The sequence below is a fragment of the Oncorhynchus gorbuscha genome, linkage group LG15 (assembly GCF_021184085.1).
Source record: "Oncorhynchus gorbuscha isolate QuinsamMale2020 ecotype Even-year linkage group LG15, OgorEven_v1.0, whole genome shotgun sequence".
NCBI lineage: Eukaryota > Metazoa > Chordata > Actinopteri > Salmoniformes > Salmonidae > Oncorhynchus > Oncorhynchus gorbuscha.
The window spans coordinates 85,349,055-85,374,186 of record NC_060187.1 but is presented as its reverse complement, the minus strand read 5'-3'; the positions used below and the strand labels follow the sequence as shown (position 1 = coordinate 85,374,186).

The 25,132-nt window shown below is 40.6% G+C and overlaps 1 protein-coding gene across 1 annotated transcript; it reads left to right on the top strand.

The window, feature by feature from the left end:
- Nucleotides 1-4,548: 4,548 nt before the first annotated feature.
- Nucleotides 4,549-21,623, top strand: cmtm6 (CKLF-like MARVEL transmembrane domain containing 6). The gene is made up of 5 exons (XM_046301492.1): nt 4,549-4,710; nt 5,099-5,228; nt 15,352-15,410; nt 20,685-20,868; nt 21,059-21,623. Exons 2-5 carry the CDS (start codon nt 5,106-5,108, stop codon nt 21,221-21,223), a joined length of 531 nt encoding a protein of 176 aa, XP_046157448.1. The 5' UTR covers nt 4,549-4,710; nt 5,099-5,105; the 3' UTR covers nt 21,224-21,623.
- Nucleotides 21,624-25,132: the final 3,509 nt, after the last annotated feature.

The following is a 25,132-nucleotide window of genomic DNA, read 5'->3' as shown; positions in this document are numbered from 1 at the left end:
ATGTTCATTCAGGTTGGGTATCAGTTTCTGCTTGAATTTGGTTTAAAGGACAGTGAATTTGTTCATAATTTGAGAACTTGCTACCAAGCTCCTGTGTGTATCAGACACACATTGTGTTTTCTCTTCGAGCCTCTATTCTGAACTGAAGACATGTGTTACCACGTTGTTTTAGCCTATTGGTGATAGTCATATACTCTGTGTTATTATGTCATGTATAAGGTATTTCAAGTACACTGTCATTTTTTGTGTCAATTATTTCATGCTATTAGTTAAATAGAGTAACTTCATTCCTTGTTTACAGAGTCATTATTTGATTGACTAAATTATTCTAATTTAGAAGGTCTATTGGTAGTTGTTATTTACACTATACACATACTGTAGCATATTATTGGGTACCACCTTGACATCTCTGATCTGCTTGCCTCAATTCATTAATGTTAGAACATTGGTCGCCAGGATTATCTATGTGTATCTAGTCTCTTAATAATTGCATAATGGTGCAGATTAGGCATGTTCATTATAGTCATACTGAGTAGGTGATGCATTCATTCACTATCTTGCTAGATCCTCCAGAGACGCACAGGGCCTGTTGCATTTATTTTTACAAAAAAACAGAACCACTACTGCAATATAGGCCTGCACTCAAAAAGGTGATATCTAGAACCTAAAAGGATTCTTCCACTGTCCCAAATCAAATCAAATCAAATGTATTTATAAAGCCCTTCGAACATCAGCTGATGTCACAAAGTGCTGTACAGAAACCCAGCCTAAAACCCCAAACAGCAAGCAATGCAGGTGTAGAAGCACAGTGGCTAGGAAAAACTCCCTAGAAAGGCCAGAACCTAGGAAGAAACCTTTTTTATTTTTTTTATTTTTTTATTTCACCTTTATTTAACCAGGTAGGCTAGTTGAGAACAAGTTCTCATTTGCAACTGCGACCTGGCCAAGATAAAGCATAGCAGTGTGAACAGACAACACAGAGTTACACATGGAGTAAACAATTAACAAGTCAATAACACAGTAGAAAAAAAGGGGAGTCTATATACATTGTGTGCAAAAGGCATGAGGAGGTAGGCGAATAATTACAATTTTGCAGATTAACACTGGAGTGATAAATGATCAGATGGTCATGTACAGGTAGAGATATTAGTGTGCAAAAGAGCAGAAAAGTAAATAAATAAAAACAGTGTGGGGATGAGGTAGGTGAAAATGGGTGGGCTATTTACCAATAGACTATGTACAGCTGCAGCGATCAGTTAGCTGCTCAGATAGCTGATGTTTGAAGTTGGTGAGGGAGATAAAAGTCTCCAACTTCAGCGTTCCAGTCACAGGCAGCAGAGTTTGCAAATGAGGTGTTCCAGTCACAGGCAGCAGAGTACTGGAACGAAAGGCAGCCAAATGAGGTGTTGGCTTTAGGGATGATCAGTGAGATACACCTGCTGGAGTGCGTGCTACGGATGGGTGTTGCCATCGTGACCAGTGAACTGAGATAAGGCGGAGCTTTACCTAGCATGGACTTGAAGATGAACCTAGAGAGGAACCAGGCTATGTGGGGTGGCCAGTCCTCTTCTGGCTGTGCCGGGTGGAGATTATAACAGAACATGGCCAAGATGGATAACCCTTTTTGGTTCCAGGTAGAAACCCTTCTGTGCCTAGGTATAACCCGTTTTGATTCCAGGTAGAAACCCTTCTGTGCCTAGGTATAACCCTTTTTGTTTCCAGGTAGAAACCCTTCTGTGCCTAGGTATAACCCTTTTGGGCTCCATTCCCGAAGCAGGTTCTACATGGAACCAAAAATACTTCTACCTATAACCATAAAGGGTTCTCTTTTGGTGACTGCGAAAGATCCCTGTTGGAACCCCTTTCTAAAAGAGTGTACTCAACAAGTTTAGCCTAAATTTACACAATTTAATTCTGTACTCAAACATCTGCCTGGTATTCAAGATAACATGCAACTTTGAACGTTTTCGGCAACCTCTGCTCAGAATTAAATAGCAGTGTTCCAAGATCTTCCACTAGGGGTGACTGTAGTATCCTCAAATGGACAAAAAGGAAACACAAGAGGCACCCCTCATTTTAGACCTCAAGGGGTATTTATTTTCACACTGTATGCTCTCACTTTCATCACTATCTCCTTTGCCATCTTCTCATGTCTTTTCTTGGAACTCCATCCACACACACACACACACACACACACACACACACACACACACACACACACACACACACACACACACACACACACACACACACACACACACACACACACACACACACACACACACACACACACACACACACACACACACACACACACACACACACACACACAACTGTAGCATCTTGTTTACAATTTTCACATTTTAGGTGTCCAGTTGAGGCCTTGGATGGATCATGTTGCAAGGAGATGGGCACAGGGGTATGTACAGTACAAGTCCAAAGTTTGGACACACCTACTCATTCAAGGGTTTTAATTTTTAAACAATTTTCTACATTGTAGATTAATAGTGAAGTCATCAAAACTATGAAATAACACATGGAATGAAGTCTTCTTCTTATTGGTGTCCTTTAGTAGTATTTTCTTTGCAGCAATTCGACCATGAAGGCCTGATTCCTGCAGTCTCCTCTGAACAGTTGATGTTGAGATGTGTCTGTTACTTGAACTTTGTGAAGCATTTATTTGGGCTGCAATTTCTGAGGCTGGTAACTCTAATGACCTTATCCTCTGCAGCAGAGCTAACTCTGGGTCTTCCTTTTCTGTGGCGGTCCTCATGAGAGTCAGTTTCATCATAGCGCTTGATGGTTTTTGCGACTGCACTTGAAGAAACTTTAAGAATTCTTGAAATGTCCCGTATTGACTGACCTTCATGTCTTAAAGTAATGATGGGCTGCCATTTCTCTTTGCTTAATTGAGCTGTTCTTGCCATAAAAAAAAACACAACTAAGTGGCTCAAACACATTAAGAAGGAAATAAATTTCAAAAATTACTTTTTTACAAAGCACACCTGTTAATTGAATTGCATTCCATGTGACTACCTTATGAAGCTGGTTGACTACCTTATGAAGCTTTCATCAAGACAAAGGGTGGCTACTTTGATGAATCTCAACTATAAAATATATTTTGATTTGTTTAACACTTTTTTTGGTTACTATATGATTCCATGTGTGTTATTTCATAGTTTTGATGTCTTCACTATTATTATACAATGTAGAAAATATTAATATAAAGAAAAACCCTTGAATGAGTAGGTGTGTCCAAACTTTTGACTGGTACTGTATGTACAGTCCTTTCCAGTGTGGTGGCAAATTAGTTGAACAGGAGAAGAGGATGTGGTTGCTTGTGGAGAGAGAACAGTGTGGGTGGTGGGTAAAACAGCTGCAGTGAGGCTGATTGAAGTAGCGTACTCACCCACATTTACAATTTCATTGATCAATTTGATAAATAATACTAGTATATACAGTTACATTATTGTAGAATAGGCTACTCCTGTATCCAGACTATATTAGGATACCGTTATTTCATTGGCCTTGTCAGGCAGGATTTTAGGCCTTTGATCAAAGTTGTATGTTGTACCTCGTTTCCCTTCTTCAATGAAAAGTACTTATGCATCCCCCATTCAATTCAGTTTGAGTGTGAATGTGTAGGCCTAGTGTCCGTGGAAAATAACCCCATAGCTCCAGCACAGAATGGCATGTAGGGGTAGTTTATTACAATGTCAAATATGTATATATCCTATAATACAATGTCATGTAGGGGTAGTTTATTACAATGTCAAACATGTATATATCCTATAATACAATGTCATGTAGGGGTAGTTTATTACAATGTAAAACATGTATATATCCTATAATACAATGGCATGTAGGGGTAGTTTATTACAATGTCAAACATGTATATATCCTATAATACAATGGCATGTAAAACAATGTAAAGCATATATCCTATAATACAATGTCATGTAGGGGTAGTTTATTACAATGTACAATGGCAAACATGTATATATCCTATAATACAATGGCATGTAGGGGTAGTTTATTACAATGTCAAACATGTATATATCCTATAATACAATGGCATGTAGGGGTAGTTTATTACAATGTCAAATATGTATATATCCTATAATACAATGTCATGTAGGGGTAATGCATTACAATGTGAAATACTATATATCCTATAATACAAAGTCATGTAGGGGTAGTTTATTACAATGTCAAATATGTATATATCCTATAATACAATGCCATGTAGGGGTAATGCATTACAATGTGAAATACTATATATCCTATAATACAATGTCATGTAGGGGTAGTTTATTACAATGTCAAATATGTATATATCCTATAATACAATGTCATGTAGGGGTAATGCATTACAATGTGAAATACTATATATCCTGACGACATGTTAGGTACATGTAGGCGTCACGCAGACGTTAGTAAGGCGTTGGTATCATGTAATGTCAGTCAGACGTTCAATGGTAGGCAACAGCCACACGGTGGTACAGTTGCCTAAGCTTAATTCTGGCATTTGTCACCCCCCATACTCTTCTGTTAACGACAGGGGTGTAGACAAGCCGTTCATTTGCGGAAGTGTGGATCTAGGTTTTAAACAAGAACGCAACAACAAAGGGCATTGCATTGGAAAGTCGTGGAAATACGATATCTATCGCCAAGGCATACCTATTCAGTTGGTTGCTCCAAACTTGACGCGTGAGTCCATCTTTTATACTTGTTTAGCCTTTATTAGTTTCCCCTTTCAACTTGATTTAATCTTTATTAGCTGTATGTTCTCACTTATGTGAGTGTTTGATGCAGTCTACCCTAGCCAAGATACCAGATGGAGTTGAGTACGGAGGCGATTAATTTTCGACTACATTGTATCAGTCGATACTTGTAAAATGTCCAGTGACAGGCTACCCTACATTTAACAGCAAGTTATTTCTTCCATCGTGACTTTTGAAGTTAACAAAATGCCACGCTTTCGCTTTCGCTCTGTAGTTTGCCGTTAATACATTATAGGCCTACACTGTAACATGAAGTACATAGTTGCAGTCTTATTGAAGTTGTACTTTTTCTTCTTCAAATCTATTCGTTTCAGTCACACCATGGCTGCCGCGGAACCAGTCTACAGTCCAACAACAGTTTCAGAGACCAAATCCAAAAAGTGGTTAATTGTACCAACAGATAATTTGGATAAAGTCAGATGTTTGATAAAGGTGGTGGAAGTGGTAAGTCATATTCTTGTCATAGTTCTTGTTATGATACTGTTATTGTTAATGTTCCACTGTGTTGGGCAAGTCTTAATCCAAGCATAACATTGAACAAACAAATGTAAAGTGTTGTTCCCATGTTTCATGAGCTGAAATAAAAGATCCCAGACATTTTCCTTATGCACAAAAAGCTTATTTCTCTAACATGTTTTGCACAAATTTGTTTACCTCCCTGTTAGTGAGCATTTCTTTGCCAAGATAATTGATCCACCTGACAGGTGTGGCATATCAAGAAGCTGGTTAAACGGCACGGTCATTACACAGGTGTACCTTGTGCTGGGGACAAAAGGCAACTCTAAAATGTGCAGTTTTGTAACACAACACAATCGCACAGATGTCTCAAGTTCTGAGGGAGTGTGCAATTGGCATGCTGACTGACTCTGGTGGACATTCCTGACTGCAGGAATGTAGCTAGAGAATTGAATGTTCAACATCGTTTTAGAGAATTTGGCAGTACGTCCAGCCGGCCTCAAAACCACAGACCCTGTATATGGCGTTGTGTGGGCGAGCGGTTTGCTGATGTCAACGTTGTGAACAGTGCCCCGTGGTGGGGGGGGTTATGGTATGGGCAGGCATAAGCTGTGGGCCATGAACACAAATGCACTTTATCTAAGGCAATTTGAGTGCAGAGAGACACCGGGACGAGATCTGGAGGCCCATTGTCATGCCATTAATCCTCCATCACCTCGTGTTTTAGTATGATAACGCACGGCCCCATGTCGCAAGGATCTGTACATAATTCCTGCAAGCTGAAAATGTCCCAGTTATACAATGGCCAGACCCATTGAGCACGTTTGGGATGCTCTGGATCGACATGTACGACACTGTGTTCATGTTACCGCCAATATCCAGCAACTTCCCACAACAGCCTGGCCAACTCTATGTGAAGGAGATGTCACACTGCATGAGGCAAATGGTGGTCACACCAGATACTGACTGGTTTTCTGATCCTTACCTTTAAAAAAAGTATCTGTGACCAACAGCTGCATATCTGTATTCCCAGTCAAGTGAAATCCATAGATTAGGCCCCAATGCATTTATTTAAATGGACTGATTCCCTTATATAAACTGTAACTCAGTAACATCTTAGAAATGGTTGCATTTTATATTTGTGCTCTGTGTATTTCAGAGGAGAGACCAGAAGGTTGTCTTCCTACCTGTCTGTCTGTTCTGATGGCACCAAGTAGTAAAACAGGGTTAGATCAACTCTGGGGACAATATGACTTTTATCTAGTGGTGTCATCACATGTTTACTTTGTGCTCCGGATATAAGACCAGATGAACAAGTTGGTATGTAAAATGTCCAAGTATAAACACCTATCTCCCTTGCCAGTTATGATACCACATTCCTTGTAAGTGGATGGTCTGCGTGTAATAAATAGAATATGCAGATTTTCAAATGCTACCATTGTTTTGTATGTAACTGGATCCGGCTCCCAGAAACTGGGGGTTTTCTATCCAACAATTAACAGGCCAGTTTGTAAACCATAACCTTTGTCTTTTTTAGGGTGTGACCATTGTGAGCTGTTTTTCTTGATTATTCCTTGAAATGTGAAAGTCAGACCATTCTATAGAACAGTTGCAACAGCGATGATGCATCCATCAGAACACACTCATCAGACCACCACCAGTCCTCCCACATCCCCTTCATGATGGCCTGGGGTATTTGTCAGCATATAGATGACCCTCAGGAACCTTTAACTGATCGTCAGGCCTAAGACGGCTAAGTTGTTTTTCACATTTCAGAGTCCAAATCAGTCACTATGGAGCTGCTGTAACCAGTTGAGGGAAGCTGACATCAGATCCTGTATCTTTAGCTCTATATAGCCTGTCTAGAACAGCACTCCAGTTGGACATATCACCTGGCTCACATATTAAAGAGGAGACTGGGTCGGAAACCATTTTAGACAATTGAAATGCCTCCGTGTTTGCCTATATGAAAGAGCAGCCGTGCTTAAGTCAGTGTGTGTGTGTGTGGTGCGCATATATTCGGTGTGGGGGTGTCTTTAAAAGCAGTTCTGTTGAATTGGGTGAGGCTACTACAGCTTGGAATTCTGTTGAATTGGATGAGGCTACTACAGCTTGGAATTCTGTTGAATTGGGTGAGGATACTACAGCTTGGAATTCTGTTGAATTGGATGAGGATACTACAGCTTGGAATTCTGTTGAATTGGGTGAGGATACTACAGCTTGGAATTCTGTTGAATTGGATGAGGATACTACAGCTTGGAATTCTGTTGAATTGGGTGAGGATACTACAGCTTGGAATTCTGTTGAATTGGATGAGGCTACTACAGCTTGGAATTCTGTTGAATTGGATGAGGATACTACAGCTTGGAATTCTGTTGAATTGGATGAGGATACTACAGCTTGGAATTCTGTTGAATTGGATGAGGATACTACAGCAGACTGCTGTTGAATTGGATGAGGCTACTACAGCTTGGAATTCTGTTGAATTGGATGAGGATACTACAGCAGACTGCTGTTGAATTGGATGAGGCTACTACAGCTTGGAATTATGTTGAATTGGATGAGGATACTACAGCAGACTGCTGTTGAATTGGGTGAGGATACTACAGCAGACTGCTGTTGAATTGGATGAGGATAATACAGCAGACTGCTGTTGAATTGGGTGAGGATACTACAGCAGACTGCTGTTGAATTGGATGAGGATACTACAGCAGACTGCTGTTGAATTGGATGAGGCTACTACAGCAGACTGCTGTTGAATTGGAAGAGGATACTACAGCAGACTGCTGTTGAATTGGATGAGGCTAATACAGCAGACTGCTGTTGAATTGGATGAGGATACTACAGCAGACTGCTGTTGAATTGGATGAGGATACTACAGCAGACTGCTGTTGAATTGGATGAGGCTACTACAGCAGACTGCTGTTGAATTGGATGAGGCTAATACAGCAGACTGCTGTTGAATTGGATGAGGATACTACAGCAGACTGCTGTTGAATTGGATGAGGCTACTACAGCAGACTGCTGTTGAATTGGATGAGGCTAATACAGCAGACTGCTGTTGAATTGGATGAGGATACTACAGCAGACTGCTGTTGAATTGGATGAGGATACTACAGCAGACTGCTGTTGAATTGGATGAGGCTACTACAGCAGACTGCTGTTGAATTGGGTGAGGATACTACAGCAGACTGCTATTGAATTAGATGAGGATACTACAGCAGACTGCTGTTGAATTGGATGAGGCTACTACAGCAGACTGCTGTTGAATTGGATGAGGATACTACAGCAGACTGCTGTTGAATTGTATGAGGATACTACAGCAGACTGCTATTGAATTAGATGAGGATACTACAGCAGACTGCTGTTGAATTGGATGAGGCTACTACAGCAGACTGCTGTTGAATTGGGTGAGGATACTACAACAGACTGGTGTTGAATTGTATGAGGATACTACAGCAGACTGCTGTTGAATTGGGTGAGGATACTACAGCAGACTGCTGTTGAATTGGGTGAGGATACTACAGCAGACTGCTGTTGAATTGGGTGAGGATACTACAGCAGACTGCTGTTGAATTGGGTGAGGATACTACAGCAGACTGCTGTTGAATTGTATGAGGATACTACAGCAGACTGCTGTTGACTTGTATGAGGATACTACAGCAGACTGCTGTTGAATTGGATGAGGATACCACAGCAGACTGCTGTTGAATTGGGTGAGGATACTACAGCAGACTGCTGTTGAATTGTATGAGGATACTACAGCAGACTGCTGTTGACTCATGTTTGACCCCTTTCTGTGTCCCGCTGGTCATCACAAGTAGCAGAGCTGTGACATGTCTACATTTGAACTGGATATCATGAATGGCTTACTCTTATTCCTAGACCCCAATGTCAAGGCTTCAACTATTTGACTGCCTTCCTAACTGCAGTGAAACGTGATGTTCAATTGAATTCAAATCACATGGTTTATGGCTGCTATCTTGTATTTCTCCCCAGTTAACAAGATCTTGAAACAAACTCTTTCCCTGCAGAGGGAGGGCTTGTTTGGGTGAGGGCACCTCTTGTACTATTTGGTTGGCCTGTGAGTAAGCAGGTTAGAGGTCGAGGTTTACTAGTTGCCATAGTTTGTGATTGAGCTCTTAGTCCAGGAAAAAAAAAAAAAAGAATTTCATCTCCTTCTGAAGCAGGAAATCTGAGTTGGCTCAGAGTTTGTCTCTTGTGGAACTGCAGTCTGGAGACAGACAGTGATGACACGGCTCTGTCTTCCTCAGATCACTGGGTCCTTAGTCAAGCTAATCAGAGTCAGGTGTTACCAATACCATCTAGCGGTGCACTGCAAATGAAATTAGCAGCCAGATGCAAAATGTCATTACCAGGGTTATTTTAAGCCTTGCTGTTTGACCTTCTTACTGTGTGTGAGAGAAACGATGGATTCCTCCAAATATGATCAACATTGCAAGAATGCTTGGCAAGCTCACTGGACATAAATATCTGTGGATTTTAATGTAATTTAAAGCATTTTCCGCTTAAAGCCACAAAGAACCCTCAAATCGAATGCTTTTTAGCTCTCTGCTCTTTCTCTTGCAACACAACGCTTTGCTAGAGTTGTGTGTTCATAGAACATTGTGGAGAGCAACACAGTCTTGCACAGCTAACATTGTGGAGAGCACACACAGTCTTGCACAGCTAACATTGTGGAGAGCAACACACAGTCTTGCACAGCTAACATTGTGGAGAGCACACACAGTCTTGCACAGCTAACATTGTGGAGAGCACACACAGTCTTGCACAGCTAACATTGTGGAGAGCAACACAGTCTTGCACAGCTAACATTGTGGAGAGCACACACAGTCTTGCACAGCTAACATTGTGGAGAGCAACACAGTCTTGCACAGCTAACATTGTGGAGAGCACACACAGTCTTGCACAGCTAACATTGTGGAGAGCAACACAGTCTTGCACAGCTAACCTTGTGGAGAGCACACACAGTCTTGCACAGCTAACATTGTGGAGAGCACACACAGTCTTGCACAGCTAACATTGTGGAGAGCACACACATTCTTGCACAGCTAACATTGTGGAGAGCACACACAGTCTTGCACAGCTAACCTTGTGGAGAGCAACACACAGTCTTGCACAGCTAACATTGTGGAGAGCAACACAGTCTTGCACAGCTAACCTTGTGGGAACACACACAGTCTTGCACAGCTAACCTTGTGGGAACACACACAGTCTTGCACAGCTAACCTTGTGGAAAGCACACACAGTCTTGCACAGCTAACATTGTGGAGAGCAACACAGTCTTGCACAGCTAACATTGTGGAGAGCAACACAGTCTTGCACAGCTAACCTTGTGGGAACACACACAGTCTTGCACAGCTAACCTTGTGGGAACACACACAGTCTTGCACAGCTAACCTTGTGGGAACACACACAGTCTTGCACAGCTAACCTTGTGGGAACACACAATTCAGTGCTATTCAAAATCCCATTTTCCCTAACCTATACTCATACCCTAACCTTATCCCAAAAATCTAACCCTAGCTCCTAACGCTTAACGTATTCTAACCTGAACACTATTTCTAACCTTAACCATAAACCCCCTAGAAATAGCATTTGACATTGTGGGGACAAACAATGTCCCCAATTGGTCAAAATTGTTGTTTATTTACTCTTCTTGTGGGTACTTAAAAATAAAAAGAATATTTGGTTTAATCTTTATTTAACTGGTCCCCACAAGAATAGTTAAACACACACACACACAACAGACTGTAAAGGAAGTGTTAAAGGTTCTGCAGAAGATGTCCTCTTGAGTAGGATGCCCAGTCTTTATTACAGCGTTGACGTCAGACTGTCTGGTCATGTAATAAAGCTGCAGATATAGAGCTGTGGCTTCATTAACACTATGGCCGGGGGGAAACAGACCATGGTGCATTTTACCTTGTAATATGGAACAAAGGCCTACATACTGTACAGTTTAGCCACATATGGCACATTATGCTCAGCACCGTATTACAGTGAGAACATGTTTGCTGTCTTTCGTTTAGTTTTCGGTAGCCATTTATCACTGTCTAGCTGAATAGTGTGAGGACAGATCCTCAGAGCAGTATGCTGTCTGGCATGGGGACAGATCCTCAGAGCAGTATGCTGTCTGACATGGGGACAGATCCTCAGAGCAGTATGCTGGGGACAGATCTGTATGCTGTCGTGGGGACAGATCTTCAGAGCAGTATCGTGGGGACAGATCCTCAGAGCAGTATGCTGTCTGGCGTGGGGACAGATCCTCAGAGCAGTATGCTGTCTGGCGTGGGGACAGATCCTCAGCGCAGTATGCTGTCTGGCGTGGGGACAGATCCTCAGAGCAGTATGCTGTCTGGCGTGGGGACAGATCCTCAGAGCAGTATGCTGTCTGGCGTGGGGACAGATCCTCAGAGCAGTATGCTGTCTGGCGTGGGGACAGATCTCTCAGAGCAGTATGCTGTCTGGCGTGGGGACAGATCCTCAGAGCAGTATGCTGTCTGGCGTGGGGACAGATCTCAAATCAAAGCAGTACATATGCTGTCTGGCGTGGGGACAGATCCTCAGAGCAGTATGCTGTCTGGCGGTGGGGAAAAACTCTCAGAAAGGACAAAACCTCAGAGAAGAATGCTGAGAGGCGTGGGGACAGATCCTCAGAGCAGTATGCTGTCTGGCGTGGGGACAGATCCTCAGAGCAGTATGCTGTCTGGCGTGGGGACAGATCCTCAGAGCAGTATGCTGTCTGGCAGTGGGGACAGATCCTCAGAGCAGTATGCTGTCTGGCGTGGGGACAGATCCTCAGAGCAGTATGCTGTCTGGCGTGTTAGGGACAGATCCTCGAGAGAGTATGAAAGAAAGAGAGGAATTATGAGACAGCATATGTGGGGTATGCAGTCCTCTTCTGGCTGTGGGGTGGAGATCCTCATAGCAGTAGTGGCAAGATGTTCAAATGTTCATAAATGACCAGCATGCTGTTGAATGTAGTAAGGTCAGAATCCTGAAACTGGAGCAGGAGCAAAGCCAGGTGGACTGGGGACAGCAAGGAGTCCTCATGTCAGGTAGTCCTGGGACATGGTCCTAGGGCCCAGGCCAGTTGAAACTTTTAAGCATGGCCAGGTGGACTGGGGACAGCAAGTGAGTCATTTGTCAGGTAGTCCTGGGGCATTTCTTAGGGCTCAGGTTTATTAGTCCCTTAGAAAGCAACTCTGAGAAAAGAAATGAAATATTTAGACATTTAGTTGGACACCGAATAGGACATGGAGAACTACTTTTGATAAACAAGTCCTCTACTGATGTCATTATTGCACAACATATAAATATGGAGCTGAGATGAGACAGGAACACTGATGGCCACACCAGAAGCATGTCATTGGACAGGGCCAAACAGGAAGGATATAACCCCACCCACTTTGCCAAAGCACATCTGATCTGACACACTGAAAAATTTACAACCACCAACTTACCATCCTGAGACAAGGGCTAGTATAGCCCACAAAGATCTCCGACAGGGTACAACTCAAACTGGGGTCACTGACAGGCACACAATAAAGTGAATCAACCCACTGAGTTCATCAGTACTCAAGCATGTTTGATCTGACACAGTGACGCAAGTATATAACCCCCAGGGACTTGGCACGAGACTTGCCCCAGCAAGCCAGTGACTCAGCCCCGTAACAGGGTTAGAGGCAGAGAATCCCTGGAAAAAAACCAACAGGCATTTAGACATCAAGGGCAGGGACTAGTGGTTAGAGCATTGGACTACCTTACTCCTGGGCCAGGTTACACTTCAAATCCCAGACTGAAAGTGAGTACAAGTCTGGCATTTTGCCCCTGAACAGGCAGTTCTCTGACATGTTCCAGCCGTCATTGTAAAATGAATTTGCTCTACTGAAACCTGCCTCCAGTTAAATAAAGGTTCAAAAAGGGATTATTTTTAAACTCTGGTAATACTATAGTACCATCTGACCAAATGAGACTGGGGTAGGTACATGCCCAGTTAATTTTGACTTGGTTCAGTAAAACGTTTGTGGCCTTCATTCTTGAAATCAGAGCCTTGCTGTACTTTTGACAGGAAGCCAGTGTAGCTAACCTCCTCCTCAGGACTGTGTGTGTGAGGATACTTGAGGCTAAAGCACTGGAGTAATATGATCAAATTTTTTGGTTCTGTCAGGATTCATTTAAAGCTGCTGTATTAGCACTAACTGAAGTTTACATTTCTGTGTGTGTGAGGTACTTGTTTTCCCATAAATGTATGCTGGTATATAATGAAGTGACAACCATGCCTAATTTTTTGTCATGTTTACAGAAATTCTGACAATGTGTAGATGGAAATACTTGTTTTCCCATTTAAATGTATGCTGGTATATATAACCATGCTGACTTGTTCTTACAGGACTTTGTGTGTGTGAGGATACTTGTTTTCCCATTTAAAATTATAACCATGCTGACTTGTACAACCATGTAAGATTATACTTGTCATTTAAATGTATTCAACAGGATGCTGACTTTGTTTACAGGACCTGAACAAGTGTGAGGATACTTGTTTTCCCATTTAAATGTATGCTGCAGTATATAACCATGCTGACTTGTCTCTTACAGGACTTTGTGTGTGAGGGCAATTTTTGTTTTCACCATTTCATTGAAATGTATGCTGGTGTATATAACCATGCTGACTTGTCTCTTACAGGACTTTGTTGTGTGAGGATACTTGTTTTCCCATTTAAATGTATCCTCAGAGTGAGTATATAACCATGCTGACTTGATCTCTTAGCAGGACTGTGTGTGTGAGGATACTTGTTTTCAGAGCATTTAAATGTATGGCGTGGGATAGATTCTCATGCTGACTTGTCTCTTGGGGACAGGATGTGTGCGTGAGGATACTTGTTTGGGGACCCATTTAAATGTATGCTGGTATATATAACCATGCTGACTTGTCTCTTACAGGACTTGGGGACAGATGTGAGGATACTTGTTTTCCCATTTAAATGTATGCAGTATGTATATAACCATGCTGACTTGATCTCTTCAGGACTTTATGCTGTCTGAGGGGGACTTGTTTTCCCATTTAAATGTCTGCTGGGGACAGATCCTCTGAGCAGTATGCTGTCTGCGTGGGATACAGTTTTCCCATTTAAATGTATGCTGTCTAACCATGCTGACTTGTCTCTTACAGGACAGTATTGTGTGTGTGAGGATACTTGTTTTCCCATTTAAATGTATGCTGTATCTAACCATGCTGACTTCCAAACTCTTACAGGACGAAAACAAAAAGAGGATACTTGTTTTCCCATTTAAATGTATGCTGTTTTTGCTGACTTGTCTCTTACAGGAATATTTATTGTAGTGGATACTTGTTTTCCCATTTAAATGTATGTCTGGTGTATATAACCATGCTGACTTGGTCGTTCTTGGCAACAGGACTATTTTGTGTGTGTGAGGATACTTGTTTTCCCATTTAAATGTATGCTGGTGCTATATAACCATGCTGAGCTTTCTTAAGAACACTGTGATGGTCACACCAGAAGAATCCTCTCATTGTGAAGATTACATTAAAGAGTTGTCCCTTCCTCCAAGCCCAACTCTGAACAATGCATGAAATATTTAGACATTTACATATACCCTCATTTATATAACCATGCTGGCTATGATCTCTTACTCAGGACTTTGTCAACTCTACTGATGTCACTTGTTTTCCCATTTAAATATGCATCAGAAGATAAAATGCTGAGTTCATCAGGACTTTGCATGTTTGAGGATACTTGTTTTAACCATTTAAATGTATCTGATCTGAGACAAAAAAACACAACTTCCCATTTAGGGTCTCTTACAGGACTTGTGGTTAGAGGATATTTTCCCATTTAAATGTATGCAAGTTCAAATAACCATGCTGACAAGTCTCAAATCAGGACATTTTGCCCCTGAACAGGAGTTCACTTGTTTTCCCATTTAAATGAATTTGTTCTTAACTGACTTGCCTAGTTAAATAAAGGTTCAAAAAATATATATTTTTAAACTCTGGTAATACTATAGTGCCATCTGTTGTTGAGACTGGGGTAGTACATGATCAGTTAGTTTTGACTTGTGTCCTCAGCTCCTGTCGTTTGTGGCCTTCATTCTTGAAGAGGTAGTGACGAACTGTAAATGTATGCTGTATATAACCATGCTGACTTGTCTCTTGAGGACTTTGTCAGCTGTGAGGATACTTGTTTTCCCATTTAAATGTATGCTGGTGTATATAACCATGCTGACTCATCTCTTACAGGACTGTGTACCACCCTGCACAAGGAGTATCAGCTGCTTTTCCCTGGTGAGTATTTAAATGTATGCTGGTGTATATAACCATATGTTGATAAATGAGGCCCACTGACCTGCCTAACATTTGTATGTTTATCATTCATAAGACTTTGTGTGTGTGAGGATACTTGTTTTCCCATTTAAATGTATGCTGGTATATATAACCATGCTGACTTGTCTCTTACAGGACTTTGTGTGTGTGAGGATACTTGTTTTCCCATTTAAATGTATGCTGGTATATATAACCATGCTGACTTGTCTCTTACAGGACTTTGTGTGTGTGAGGATACTTGTTTTCCCATTTAAATGTATGCTGGTATATATAACCATGCTGACTTGTCTCTTACAGGACTTTGTGTGTGTGAGGATACTTGTTTTCCCATTTAAATGTATGCTGGTGTATATAACCATGCTGACTTGTCTCTTACAGGACTGTGTGTGTGTGAGGATACTTGTTTTCCCATTTAAATGTATGCTGGTGTATATAACCATGCTGACTTGTCTCTTACAGGACTGTGTGTGTGAGGATACTTGTTTTCCCATTTAAATGTATGCTGGTATATATAACCATGCTGACTTGTCTCTTACAGGACTTTGTGTGTGTGAGGATACTTGTTTTCCCATTTAAATGTATGCTGGTGTATATAACCATGCTGACTTGTCTCTTACAGGACTTTGTGTGTGTGAGGATACTTGTTTTCCCATTTAAATGTATGCTGGTGTATATAACCATGCTGACTTGTCTCTTACAGGACTGTGTGTGTTTGAGGATACTTGTTTTCCCATTTAAATGTATGCTGGTGTATATAACCATGCTGACTTGTCTCTTACAGGACTTTGTGTGTGTGAGGATACTTGTTTTCCCATTTAAATGTATGCTGGTGTATATAACCATGCTGACTTGTCTCTTACAGGACTTTGTGTGTGTGAGGATACTTGTTTTCCCATTTAAATGTATGCTGGTGTATATAACCATGCTGACTTGTCTCTTACAGGACTTTGTGTGTGTGAGGATACTTGTTTTCCCATTTAAATGTATGCTGGTATATATAACCATGCTGACTTGTCTCTTACAGGACTTTGTGTGTGTGAGGATACTTGTTTTCCCATTTAAATGTATGCTGGTGTATATAACCATGCTGACTTATCTCTTACAGGACTTTGTGTGTGTGAGGATACTTGTTTTCCCATTTAAATGTATGCTGGTATATATAACCATGCTGACTTGTCTCTTACAGGACTTTGTGTGTGTGAGGATACTTGTTTTCCCATTTAAATGTATGCTGGTGTATATAACCATGCTGACTTGTCTCTTACAGGACTTTGTGTGTGTGAGGATACTTGTTTTCCCATTTAAATGTATGCTGGTATATATAACCATGCTGACTTGTCTCTTACAGGACTTTGTGTGTGTGAGGATACTTGTTTTCCCATTTAAATGTATGCTGGTGTATATAACCATGCTGACTTATCTCTTACAGGACTTTGTGTGTGTGAGGATACTTGTTTTCCCATTTAAATGTATGCTGGTATATATAACCATGCTGACTTGTCTCTTACAGGACTTTGTGTGTGTGAGGATACTTGTTTTCCCATTTAAATGTATGCTGGTGTATATAACCATGCTGACTTGTCTCTTACAGGACTTTGTGTGTGTGAGGATACTTGTTTTCCCATTTAAATGTATGCTGGTGTATATAACCATGCTGACTTGTCTCTTACAGGACTTTGTGTGTGTGAGGATACTTGTTTTCCCATTTAAATGTATGCTGGTGTATATAACCATGCTGACTTGTCTCTTACAGGACTTTGTGTGTGTGAGGATACTTGTTTTCCCATTTAAATGTATGCTGGTGTATATAACCATGCTGACTTATCTCTTACAGGACTTTGTGTGTGTGAGGATACTTGTTTTCCCATTTAAATGTATGCTGGTGTATATAACCATGCTGACTTGTCTCTTACAGGACTTTGTGTGTGTGAGGATACTTGTTTTCCCATTTAAATGTATGCTGGTGTATATAACCATGCTGACTTGTCTCTTACAGGACTTTGTGTGTGTGAGGATACTTGTTTTCCCATTTAAATGTATGCTGGTGTATATAACCATGCTGACTTGTCTCTTACAGGACTTTGTGTGTGTGAGGATACTTGTTTTCCCATTTAAATGTATGCTGGTGTATATAACCATGCTGACTTGTCTCTTACAGGACTTTGTGTGTGTGAGGATACTTGTTTTCCCATTTAAATGTATGCTGGTGTATATAACCATGCTGACTTGTCTCTTACAGGACTTTGTGTGTGTGAGGATACTTGTTTTCCCATTTAAATGTATGCTGGTGTATATAACCATGCTGACTTGTCTCTTACAGGACTTTGTGTGTGTGAGGATACTTGTTTTCCCATTTAAATGTATGCTGGTGTATATAACCATGCTGACTTGTCTCTTACAGGACTTTGTGTGTGTGAGGATACTTGTTTTCCCATTTAAATGTATGCTGGTATATATAACCATGCTGACTTGTCTCTTGCAGGACTTTGTGTGTGTGAGGATACTTGTTTTCCCATTTAAATGTATGCTGGCGTATATAACCATGCTGACTTGTCTCTTACAGGACTTTGTGTGTGTGAGGATACTTGTTTTCCCATTTAAATGTATGCTGGTGTATATAACCATGCTGACTTGTCTCTTACAGGACTTTGTGTGTGTGAGGATACTTGTTTTCCCATTTAAATGTATGCTGGTGTATATAACCATGCTGACTTGTCTCTTACAGGACTTTGTGTGTGTGAGGATACTTGTTTTCCCATTTAAATGTATGCTGGTGTATATAACCATGCTGACTTGTCTCTTGCAGGACTTTGTCTGTGTGAGGATACTTGTTTTCCCATTTAAATGTATGCTGGTGTATATAACCATGCTGACTTGTCTCTTACAGGACTGTGTGTGTGTGTGTGTGAGGATACTTGTTTTCCCATTTAAATGTATGCTGGTGTATATAACCATGCTGACTTGTCTCTTACAGGACTGTGTGTGTGAGGATACTTGTTTTCCCATTTAAATGTATGCTGGTATATATAACCATGCTGACTTGTCTCTTACAGGACTTTGTGTGTGTGAGGATACTTGTTTTCCCATTTAAATGTATGCTGGTGTATATAACCATGCTGACTTGTCTCTTGCAGGACTTTGTCTGTGTGAGGATACTTGTTTTCCCATTTAAATGTATGCTGGTGTATATAACCATGCTGACTTGTCTCTTACAGGACTGTGTGTGTGTGAGGATACTTGTTTTCCCATTTAAATGTATGCTGGTGTATATAACCATGCTGACTTGTCTCTTACAGGACTGTGTGTGTGAGGATACTTGTTTTCCCATTTAAATGTATGCTGGTATATATAACCATGCTGACTTGTCTCTTGCAGGACTTTGTGTGTGTGAGGATACTTGTTTTCCCATTTAAATGTATGCTGGTATATATAACCATGCTGACTTGTCTCTTACAGGACTTTGTGTGTGTGTGAGGATACTTGTTTTCCTATTTAAATGTATGCTGGTATATATAACCATGCTGACTTGTCTCTTGCAGGACTTTGTGTGTGTGAGGATACTTGTTTTCCCATTTAAATGTATGCTGGCGTATATAACCATGCTGACTTGTCTCTTACAGGACTTTGTGTGTGTGAGGATACTTGTTTTCCCATTTAAATGTATGCTGGTGTATATAACCATGCTGACTTGTCTCTTACAGGACTTTGTGTGTGTGAGGATACTTGTTTTCCCATTTAAATGTATGCTGGTGTATATAACCATGCTGACTTGTCTCTTACAGGACTTTGTGTGTGTGAGGATACTTGTTTTCCCATTTAAATGTATGCTGGTGTATATAACCATGCTGACTTGTCTCTTGCAGGACTTTGTCTGTGTGAGGATACTTGTTTTCCCATTTAAATGTATGCTGGTGTATATAACCATGCTGACTTGTCTCTTACAGGACTGTGTGTGTGTGTGTGAGGATACTTGTTTTCCCATTTAAATGTATGCTGGTGTATATAACCATGCTGACTTGTCTCTTACAGGACTGTGTGTGTGAGGATACTTGTTTTCCCATTTAAATGTATGCTGGTATATATAACCATGCTGACTTGTCTCTTACAGGACTTTGTGTGTGTGAGGATACTTGTTTTCCCATTTAAATGTATGCTGGTGTATATAACCATGCTGACTTGTCTCTTGCAGGACTTTGTCTGTGTGAGGATACTTGTTTTCCCATTTAAATGTATGCTGGTGTATATAACCATGCTGACTTGTCTCTTACAGGACTGTGTGTGTGTGAGGATACTTGTTTTCCCATTTAAATGTATGCTGGTGTATATAACCATGCTGACTTGTCTCTTACAGGACTGTGTGTGTGAGGATACTTGTTTTCCCATTTAAATGTATGCTGGTATATATAACCATGCTGACTTGTCTCTTGCAGGACTTTGTGTGTGTGAGGATACTTGTTTTCCCATTTAAATGTATGCTGGTATATATAACCATGCTGACTTGTCTCTTACAGGACTTTTGTGTGTGTGAGGATACTTGTTTTCCTATTTAAATGTATGCTGGTATATATAACCATGCTGACTTGTCTCTTGCAGGACTTTTGTGTGTGAGGATACTTGTTTTCCCATTTAAATGTATGCTGGCGTATATAACCATGCTGACTTGTCTCTTACAGGACTTTGTGTGTGTGAGGATACTTGTTTTCCCATTTAAATGTATGCTGGTGTATATAACCATGCTGACTTGTCTCTTACAGGACTTTGTGTGTGTGAGGATACTTGTTTTCCCATTTAAATGTATGCTGGTGTATATAACCATGCTGACTTGTCTCTTACAGGACTTTGTGTGTGTGAGGATACTTGTTTTCCCATTTAAATGTATGCTGGTGTATATAACCATGCTGACTTGTCTCTTGCAGGACTTTGTCTGTGTGAGGATACTTGTTTTCCCATTTAAATGTATGCTGGTGTATATAACCATGCTGACTTGTCTCTTACAGGACTGTGTGTGTGTGTGTGTGAGGATACTTGTTTTCCCATTTAAATGTATGCTGGTGTATATAACCATGCTGACTTGTCTCTTACAGGACTGTGTGTGTGAGGATACTTGTTTTCCCATTTAAATGTATGCTGGTATATATAACCATGCTGACTTGTCTCTTGCAGGACTTTGTGTACACAGCTTTGATGGCTGTATTCTTCCTCATCGCCTCCATCGTGTTTGCCTCAGATAATGGTGGAACTGACCTGGAGAATGCTGCTGTGGTAAATGAACATCTTTACTCAGACTGTCCTCATACCTCAGGGTCCTGGTTACTGTTTTTTCAAATGAAGACAAAATATGAGCCCAAACCAAGCTGGGTTTAGATTGAAAGGAGAACCTATTTGTTTGTTTGTTACAAGATGTTTTACTAATGTTAATACTTAGTCATAACTTATTACTATTTATTTTCAGGCATTTGGCTTCCTGGCCACTGTGGCATTCCTGGTGGATGCTGGCTGGTTTGTGAAGACCAGGGGTTTTCCTTTTAAAAAGACCAACCAGCAAGCTGCAAGCAACGGCGGGGCTCCTGTGGCAGAGGCTGAGAAACTCAACAGGGAACAGAACGAAGCAGACTAGACCCAGGATACCTAACGAGTGTAGCCCTGGTATCTCTTTCTCCCACATTTACACACGTAAACACACAACACACGAAGACTATCAGAGGGCCACCTTATATCTGCTTAAAGGAAGGAAAGACTCCAGTCGTTTTAACATCTTATTCAGACCTTTTATTCTCAGCAGTGGGACCATTTTTGTAGGAGACATGGTCTGTGTTGTATACATTCTGTTTCCTTGGACCATGGACCTGCTTGGGAATGGGACCACTCATTGATAAAAATAGACCAAGGTTCTCCAACCCTGTTCCTGGAGATCTATCCTCCTGTAGCTTTTCACTCCAACCCTGTTCTTGGAGAGCTATCCTCCTGTAGCTTTTCACTCCAACCCTGTTCTTGGAGAGCTATCCTCCTGTAGCTTTTCACTCCAACCCTGTTCCTGGAGAGCTATCCTCCTGTAGCTTTTCACTCCAACCCTGTTCTTGGAGAGCTATCCTCCTGTAGCTTTTCACTCCAACCCTGTTCCTGGAGAGCTATCCTCCTGTAGCTTTTCACTCCAACCCTGTTCTTGGAGAGCTATCCTCCTGTAGCTTTTCACTCCAACCCTGTTCCTGGAGAGCTATCCTCCTGTAGCTTTTCACTCCAACCCTGTTCTTGGAGAGCTATCCTCCTGTAGCTTTCCACTCCAACCCCAGTTGTAACTAATCTGGTTCAGTTTATAACCATGTAATTATTAAAATCAGGTGTGTTAGATTAGGGTTGGAGTGTGAACCTACAGGAGGGTATTTCTCCAGGAATGGGGTTGGAGTGTGAACCTACAGGAGGGTATTTCTCCAGGAACGGGGTTGGAGTGTGAATCTACAGGAGGGTGTCTCTCCAGGAACGGGGTTGGAGTGTGAACCTACAGGAGGGTATCTCTCCAGGAACGGGGTTGGAGTGTGAACCTACAGGAGGGTAGCTCTCCAGGAACGGGTTGGAGTGAACCTACAGGAGGGTAGCTCTCCAGGAACGGGGTTGGAGTGAACCTACAGGAGGGTATCTCTCCAGGAACAGGGTTGGAGAGTCCTGGAATAGACTATTATGAGATTTTAAGATCACTGTATTGCCTTACCACTGACTGTCATTACTGCATTTCTCAGTGTTACTGGGATGAGCACATATCTATACTTGCAATTGCATCTTATAAATATGGCTCCACCTATGCAAAATTCTGTATCTAATGTCTCTCTAAAAAATGGTTTGGGAGTTGAAGAACAATATTTATCCAGTAATTTACAGTCAAACCCAACGCATTCATATCCATTTCGGAAAGTACAGTTACATTATTTAACTGGAAGAAATCGTTTTAAAAGTCGACATCATTTATTAGCCAGTTTTAAGGAAGGACAATATGATTCAATGCAAACTATTTAGTAAGGAAAGGGAACAGTGAAGCCAGAAACGTTTCTACAGAAATATGATATGTTTTAATGGGCCCCTATGTCTGTCATTTTATTTTAGACCTATTTCTCACAAGTATCCCCAAGTCATTGATTTCTATGGTTTTAAAATGTCCGTCCATGCAAGCAATCTCCCCAGTATTTCTATATGAGGCCAACTCCACGTTCCTTATTGGTGTTCATACCATATAGATTCATTTTAAATATAGCAATCAATGAAACTAACTGACTATATATGTAATGTTTTTAAATGCTTTTTCAATCGCAGTTTATGTATTTTAATTGTATGTGTTTTTCTTTATTTCAGAAGTAATTTGGAGGGGTCAGAGAGGGAGGGGTCAGGGAGGGAGGGAGGGGTCAGAGAGGGAGGGAGGGGTCAGGGAGGGAGGGAGGGAGGGGTCGGGGAGGGAGGGGTCAGGGGGGGGAGGGGTCGGGGAGGGAGGGAGGGGTCAGGGTTTTGGAAGATTGAACTATTTATTGTCCTGGATGGATTTTTTCTTCTGTTCAGTCAGGTGACCTTGTGTGTAATGAATTTAGTTACTTTCAGGTTAGAATGAGACCTCAATGTTCATATTTTAGTCAACAGCTAACTTAAAGTTAAGGTCAGCGATATGACGTAGATGCACAAAGTGAACGGCATAGTGGGTCAATTTCCACAACTAAGAGCGTTGGCGTGCGAGTCTAAACTTCTCCTCTGTTTTGTTCCCGTGGCTACCACATTGTAAGAGGTTTAAGTGAACCTGTGCAGATATTGTGTGACTGTGTGAGAGTGAAGTCTTGCAGTGTTGCTTGTGCAACGTCATTTCGCTGACTCGACCTTTAACTCCCAGGTTGTAGATGAATAGTTTTGAAATGTTAGTTTCAGAGAATCTCCTGGGATTGTACTGATGGACACCTCTTTTCCCCAAAAAAGTTCATATACATTTGAATGGCCAATGAATGACTTACTTGATAAGTAGCATGGTTAGGGTCAGAAATCCAGATTTCGTAAAACATTTCTTTAAAATATTTAATCGGAGTCAATCAACAGTGAAATCAATGATATGCTGGATTCATCCAACAGCTGATCTGAAATGTCTTAGGTGATAGTAGAAAGTAATAGGGTAGACATCTATAATACGCCTTTTTTCTAGTGTTGGAATAAGACATAAGTAATGAAGCGACTGCTGTTATAATTAGTGACCCCTGACTGACAATTCTCTTATAAGCAAGACATTCCCATCCAAGTACAGTACAATAAGTGTTTTCTCAGGACAAATACTGTAAAAGGTTAATGTTGTTCATGTGGTGTTGTTGATGAAAGCAATGTGATACTAGTGCCCTATTCCTAATCCTATCAGATACACAGTACATGAAATAACTTGGTGTAAGGGTTGAAGGTTTGACTTGGAATTGGGCATATACATAGCCCTTATCTAAACCCGTGCCTTTATACTGACTAGTAATATTCATAGATAGCAATATCTAATCAATGTTTTGCACCAATGTTTTATGCCTTCATTTTTGTCATTTAAAAAATGTCTATACTGTGTCAATAATTCATCATGCAATAAATGCCATCACTTTTCTGAAGTATTTAGTTTCATGGGATTACTGGTTAAGAGCTTATATCTGTACATATATATCTATATCTATCTATCTTTATATATATATTATATATATATCTATATCTATATATATCTATATATATATATAGATATATATATATATAGATATATATATATATAGATATATATATATAGATATATCTATCTATATCTCTCTCTATATATATATATATATATATATATATATATATATATATATATCTATATATATATATCTATATATATATAGATATATATATAGATATATATATATATAGATATATATATAGATATATCTATATAGATATATATATTATAGATATATATATTATATATTAAAGATGAAGCGTGGCTGGGTCTTTCAGCATGACAATGATCCCAAACACACCGCCCAGGCACTGAAGGAGTGGCTTCGTAAGAAGCATTTCAAGGTCCTGGAGTGGCCCAGCCAGTCTCTAGATCTCAACCCCATAGAAAATCTTTGGAGGGAGTTGAAAGTCCATGTTGCCCAGCAACAGCCCCAAAACATAACTGCTCTAGAGGAGATCTGCATGGAGGAATGGGCCAAAATACCAGCAACAGTGTGTGAAAACCATGTGAAGATTTACAGAAAATGTTTGAACTCTGTCATTGCCAACAAAGGGTATATAACAAAGTATTGAGATAAACTTTTGTTATTGACCAAATACTTATTTTCCACCATAATTTGCAAATTAAATTCATAAAAAATCCTACAATGTGTACCTATGATGAAAATTACAGGCCTCTCTCATCTTTAAGTGGGAGAACTTGCACAATTGGTGGCTGACTAAATACTTTTTTGCCCCACTGTATATATATATATATATATATATATATATATATATATATATAGAGAGAGATGTGTGTGTATATATATATAGAGAG